General features: G+C 37.0%; 1 protein-coding gene across 1 annotated transcript in view; it reads left to right on the forward strand.

The window, feature by feature from the left end:
* minar1 (membrane integral NOTCH2 associated receptor 1) overlaps positions 1–3,585 on the forward strand; it is a 28,457-nt gene extending 24,872 nt beyond the window's left edge. Inside the window, exon 5 of the mRNA XM_034581655.1 lies at positions 2,076–3,585. Coding sequence (XP_034437546.1) covers positions 2,076–2,273 — 198 coding nt within the window. The 3' untranslated portion in view covers positions 2,274–3,585. The remainder of the gene's footprint in view (positions 1–2,075) is intronic.
* Positions 3,586–7,045: the final 3,460 nt, after the last annotated feature.

Raw genomic sequence — 7,045 nt, forward strand, 5'->3', positions numbered from 1 at the left:
GCGATCCCAGTCTTACCCATCTGCACACGGAAGTGTCCTTAGGCAAGATACTGAACCCCAGACTGCCCCTCATAGAAAAAAGTGCTGCCCATAGACAGCACTCTAGTGCACACCGACGTGTGCACTTCTGCCCCTCTATGCGAAAAATTATTTTTGCAACATATCAGCAACAACACACAAACGCCAATATGTTATACACATATAGTACTAGTGCCCTAGATCACTAGTGCAATCCAGTCCAACTCTAGTGTGCTCAAAGTGCCAACAGTATGAATGACCATATCTATATATATATATATACAGTGCCTTGCATAAGTATTCACCCCCCTTGGACTTTTCTACATTTTGTCATGGTATAACCACAGATTAAAATTTATTTCATTGCGATTTTATGTAATGGACCAACACAAAATAGTCCATCATTTGGAATTGGGGGGAAATATTACATGGATTTCAAAATTATTTACAAATAAAAATCTGAAAAGTGTTGAGTGCATATGTATTCACCCCCTTTACTGTGAAACCCCTAACAAAGATCTGGTGCGACCAATTGCCTTCACAAGTCACATTTGCAAGTCACATAATTAGTAAATAGGGTCCACCTGCCTGCAATTTAATATCAGTATAAATACACCTGTTCTGTGAAGACCTGATAAGGTGGGTGTGTATTATAGATGGTCGTGGAGAGTGAGGTATGTCACATGATGTATGTCACATGATTGGAACAGCGCAGCTCGAGTTGGCTGCCTGAACTAGCTCGCAGGCGTCGCTCCATTTATTCTGCCATCTCTGAGTGCGATAAAGCATCACTATGGGGGAAATCATCACTGCCGTGTTCAGATCCGCGTCTAAACAGAGACTCAATGCTATCTGGCGTTAATCGGCGATCTAAATCTGTGATACGGAAGAAACCGATTCTATTTGTATCACAAAGCCTTTTCTGGCAAAGCCGTGCTGTATGTAGTGCAATTCAGTGAACACCTGAAATGGTCTGAATTAGATACCGGATTACTCCCGATGATCGCTGGAGGCTAACGTCTTCTGCAAGGTTGTGTGAAACATTTGTGCTGGAAGTGTTGAGTTTTATTGTTGTGGCAACAATTAGAAAAAAAAAACTCAAATGGAATTGTTGGGAAGTAATGTTTAAATCAAAACTATAGCAGCTTTAAAGATAAGATGAGCAGTGTGCTGTCGACAGAAAAAACAGGTCAAACATATGCAAAAAATAGGGAGGCTTCCTTACAAACTATAAACCATACTCATAAAACACAAAGAATAAAGAGAAAGAAAAGCTTGTCTCTGAAGCCTTGTCTACTGCTTATATTTTTTTGATATTGTCCAATCGATTTTTTTTAAATATCTCTGTCCACATGATCTTCATTTTACTAAATATCTCTGCCCAGACAAGAACATAAAAAGGACTTCAAAGGCTCAAACAATCATACCATACCAGAGAAGAAATATTTGGGCCAGGCAGATGCTTGTGAATTTTGTTTTTACACGTACACATGGATATACACCATAGTTTATGAAAATCTGCACTGTGGAATCTTTGTAAAAATCTCTGTTTTAGTTATTAAAATACTATTTGCATGTGGGTGAGAGGCTCAAACGCAGCGGAAAAAGTTAGTGTTGCAAAATATTTGCATTAGTGTAGACATGGAGTCATAAAATACTGTTTTAAATACAGGTTTGTTCTTCCAGTCGTGTCTTTATAGTAAATAAAGGTCATATGTGCTGAGATGCAAGGCACTGCTCATGGATTGTACAAGCAATGACAAGCAAGATGCACATTTAAATCACTGTGCCGCTGTAGAATTTACAGTATATAGGCTTCACATTTCTGAATGTCTATATATTGACAATATCAACATCAATTTGGCTATATTAAAATGCTCTTATGCCCAAATTTCTTCTTAACTCAGTGTAAATGTTTTTGAACAGTTTTCCCACACAGTAAACAGTTCCCTGTAGAACCTTGCCTGTGTCTTGACCCTGTAACACTATCATGGAAATCAGGGCACATTTTTGTGTACTCTAACTGCGTTTCTTTGTCTGTGCCTCTGTTTCATCAGACGCAGGAGTCCCTAAACCCAAACAACGTGGAGTACTGGATGGAGGACATCTACACACCAGGCTATGACTCACTGCTCAAGAGAAAAGAGGCAGCGTTCAGGAGGGCTAAGGTGTGTAAGATCAGCGCACTGATCGCTGCCGCTACCTGCACCGTGATCCTGGTGATCGTTGTTCCAATTTGCACCATGAAATCATGAGAGCGCTGAGATGGAGGACACACTTTTACTGATTTCCTGGTCTGTTTGTGGACTAGGTAATTGTGCAGCAGATTTACCAACAACATGAACATGTTGGGAATTGTCTACTTTATGTTTTCTTGCTTTTCCTACAGCATTTAGTTCTGGTGGTATTTTTTGCCAATATAAAAATGGTTAGGGCAGATATTTTACCATAGAATGAATTCAGCAAGTGCATAATATATTAATATATATGTTGTAGTCTATTGTATTGTCATACTGTGTGGACAGTTGGAAGCTCATTGATTTAATTGTCTTTCTTAAACGACTGCAGCAGCAGTTGATCCCAGAATAAAAAAGAATTTGTTGATGTAGCCAACATATATCTTTATTTTTCTTATATTTACTGTACAGTGTATTTTGATCAAAGTTATTTTTTATGAATTATCTAGTTGAATGTAAGAATTTATCTGTCAATCACAGCAAGCATTTTAAGTAACACAATATGTTCAACACATTTTTCTAAATAGAAATATATATAAGTGCTTTAGTTGAAGTAGAGATAGACTTCTACATAGAATGCAGACACAGTATGACTACACAGCCAAACTGAATGTATTGATTGTAAGCCTACTTACATTGAAAGGCATGCACTAAGGAGTTACTTAAATGTTGCTGCCTTTTGTCTTTCTTTTTCTGAATTATAAAAGCCAACAGCACTTACACACATACATGCTCCTCTTCCCAAAACATTTGATTTATTCTTTTTGTACATCACTATTTATCAGGCCAGCTCTCCATGCCACGCAAGACACTAAACAGAAAAAACATCCCTCTCCGAGCGGGTTTGTCCATCCATTCATTGCTGCAATCTCCTTAAATGCCTTAAAATGCAAACACTATCGAAGCTCTAACAAACCCATCTGTTACCCAGCGCATTCCTATACCTGGATACCCATAGTTTAGCCTCAATAGAAATCCAAAGCTGGTAAACTTATTTATAATGTAGTACATGTTAGGTTAAAAAATAAGGCTGGTGTTCTACATTTTCCTAATTGTCATCAAATTCCAATGATGTGTTACCGTATATTACTGCATCTTTTAATACACTACTGTTACTTAAACATAAATAAGCAGTGCATTTGATGGTGACTATTTTCAGTGGTGTACTAATTCAGATTTCATAATCTAGTTAGTATTTCTGGCAGCAAGACTGTGTGTGGTATTTAGTCATTAAAAAAAGAGTTAACAGTTCAAGTTAATGAAAAAAGATGTCCCTTGGGACCAGAGTGTGTGGCTCACTGATGAGTTTTAAATTAGTTTTTGAAAAAAGGAAGTTTTTCTAATCTAAACAAGCATTCACAAGCGTTTTACATTAGGGTCACTTTTACCCATCACTTTTCACTTTTCAACCCAATTTTAATTGATCACACCATAATCTCAAGGCACATTTCAAAGAGAGGTTGAGCCCTTACAATATTTATAGTAGACTGGAGGAGCCAGATATAAAGGGCACCGGATGACGATGTACAACTCAATCTACCTCATGAGCCACAGCCGCCCCCAGAGGGACATATCATACTTTAAACAGACACACAATACTTGTTAGTAGGATCACTTTATCATTGGTTTGTGCTTGCACTTGGGATTGGTTGACAATAATAAAGATACAGCATGACACTAGCCTTATCCTTTAACCTCCATGTGAATGAAAACCAATACTTTATCTTCCTTAGAGCCCAGTAAACATTATTTTGACCTCTGCACACCTCCACCGTACAATGTGCATTAACTCAACACAACAGCCCTGCAATAACTTCCACCTTTATGAATCTTGACCAGAGAAGATTGTATCTCTGCAGTCGTTTTGTTCTAATGCTGCCGTGGTATTGGACTCAATTATGTTGAGAATTGTTCTAATATTATTCTTCCCCCTGTGTATATAAATTACACAAAATATTTAATGTGCATTTCAGTGTAATCCTTTGAACTTGATCTTTATAAACAGAACACATATATGTACACAGCCACACAGCCATAACATGGTAAATCCATGTACCAGCAAGATATGTATGATCTGATTCCAGACACCTGAGTCATCGTCTGTATCTCAGATTCTTTCAGTGATTCATGAGGGTCTGGTGCCGTGATTTGTCAGACAAACAATCAGAGCTACATAGCTGGGTTTAGTAATGGGAAGGTCATCCTCCTGCATTGCTATCTACCAAACTGAATGTCAGAAGAAAACAAAAATAAAAATGAGGTAGATGGCTAAACAGGTTGTTGTAAATTGTCAGAAACAAATTACTTATAAATTATGTTGGATATATTGTCACTAACTTTTGAATGGTTAAAGCAGAACTCAATAAAACAACCAGTTGTCTCTCTTTTCAGACACATTTTGCGTATTTATTGGTTGTAAATGTTGTGTTTTATAATTTTTTTTTATTATACAATTAATATCAATCAGATCACAAAATGTCCTTCAGGAGGGCTTTAGGATGGTCTATGATCTGATTTGGCAATAAGTTTTTGGCTCTTTTTTGTAATTTGAAAACTGGGTTTTTATGCATTTCTCTGTATTTCTACACAGTTCGTGTGGCAAGGAACAATACTTTGTTGTAATGTAACTGATTTTAATTTATATATATGTATATTATAGTATAATGTATAACGACAACTAAAAACTAAGTTTCTCTTTGAATTTCTGTACATTATTTTCTTATTCTATCTGTGATAACTACATGTATGCATGAATCAATGAACAATGCACTCCAGTACACCACCTGCAGAGTGACCATCCAGTGACAGGATACAACCAGGCTGCTGATAAAACTAGAATTCATCATGAGGCAGTTAGTAGTTTTCATTTCCCCGACCTGAGTTAGACAGATTAGAAACTCCCGTAGTCTGAACGCTGCAGTATTGAGGTTCTGCAGGTGACGTCACAACCTCTCATAGCTGCCATACTGACGGGCAGATATCGTGTTACTCTCAGTACTGTTAGCACGTACAGTAAATGCATCAATACTTACAACTGAGGGGAGATCTTTATAATATATCCACTGTTTTTTGTAAAAAAAAAAAAAGAAGAAAAAATACAACCCCAAATGCAATTTCCATGTCATCATTTATTTAAAACCTCAGGAGACACATTGAGGTGGAACCCTAATTTTGAATGGTACCAAGGTAAAGGAATATAAAAAAATACAGGAAATACAATAAATTTCTAATCAAACAGCCATAAAATAATACATGGTTTTACCAATTAAAGTAAGTTAAAAATAAATTAAAAGTGCAATGTTAAAAAAGTACAGGTGTATACTATAATAAATGAATAAATACATAAAATAAAAAATAAAACCAGTACTTAAATTAAAAAATAGATAACACATGGTGAAGTCAGCTTGAAGTTCTGTTAAAGTCTATTCCAAGTGTGTAAAAAAAAAAGCTCTGTATGACTTTCAGCTCATGCATTAAGGCTCATGTATTCCTTTCTGTTAACATCACCAACATGTAATGTGGATTGTAAGCATTTAAAAGCGCTAGTGTTTGGGAGAAAGCTACACAGGAAAAAAACATTGTTCTTTTTCATTTGGACCCACCAACTTCACAAGGCTTATCAGTATTCATGTTCAGTATTCAGATATTTCCTGCAGACAATGTTTGAGAAACGGCAGATTTGTTAAAGAAGATGTAGTGCAATGAGTTGGCTCGATCATAACTTTAAATAAGTTAGGGTTGATATCTCTCACACACACACACACACACACACACACACACGCACACGGTGTGTTTGTAAAGCAGTGTTATGTCCACATTAAGTCTGCAGACGGTTACTGTTACCTGCTTTGTTGTGATCTAATTAGGAAACAGGTGGGGCACATTGTGCTGAATGAACCTGAACTTGTTCACAGTAGCCACACATTATATATACACTGTAGGAGGCACTGTTCACAGAGCCAACACCTAGAATTCACCAAGGTCGCGCTAAAGTCACATGGCGACAAAGGATATTTTGTGGGGATTACATCCTTGTTGCCCCTCACAGTTTATGTCTGATACCAATCATTTGTGCCAATGCAGGAGGACGTGTGTACCATCACCATGGTCGTCATAACCTTAACCATGTTATAGCCGCATGTGCAGATATTGTAGAAAGAACTGTAGGTATCAGACAAGAAAAGAATAGATAACACATTTGTATAAAACCAGGTTTTTTCATAGCTATTTTCTCTTCTGGTTAATTTTTAGGGGCTTACCTGAGCAGGCAAAGACATCACATTTATGTATCTTTCTTGTTTTTCTAATATATCAAAATTACATATCATGTACATATCAAAAGCTCAGTTAAAACATTTAGTCATAAGGTGAAAATAGCCTCAATAAGTGATCATCTGATTTACACCTCTGCATTTCAATATGATGCTGATGGTGACGTCACTGCAAGACCTCAATAGTGCAGTGCACTCCAGTTAAGTATTCTCATCACTCTGTACTAGACCACATATGCTAAGATTGTAAATCTGAACTGCTTCTTGTCTACAGTGAAGAGAGATTGTTAGTCCTTTGAGCAGAGAGCCAGTGTTTCTCACTTGTCACCTTCCACTGCGTTGGATCTGCCTTCAGCACAGAGAATGTGAGCTGCAGCACACCAGGAGAGTGTAAATAGCTCCAGGTTTGAGGCACATTATGGGACCAGGTGTTTGCTGAAAGATATTGTTATAATAAAAACGAATTGTTCTGACTGTTAATGCCTCTCTTCTTTCTATATTGCCCTATTGTGTTTCACC

This window comes from Hippoglossus hippoglossus, chromosome 3 (assembly GCF_009819705.1).
Source record: "Hippoglossus hippoglossus isolate fHipHip1 chromosome 3, fHipHip1.pri, whole genome shotgun sequence".
NCBI classification, from domain to species: Eukaryota; Metazoa; Chordata; class Actinopteri; order Pleuronectiformes; family Pleuronectidae; genus Hippoglossus; species Hippoglossus hippoglossus.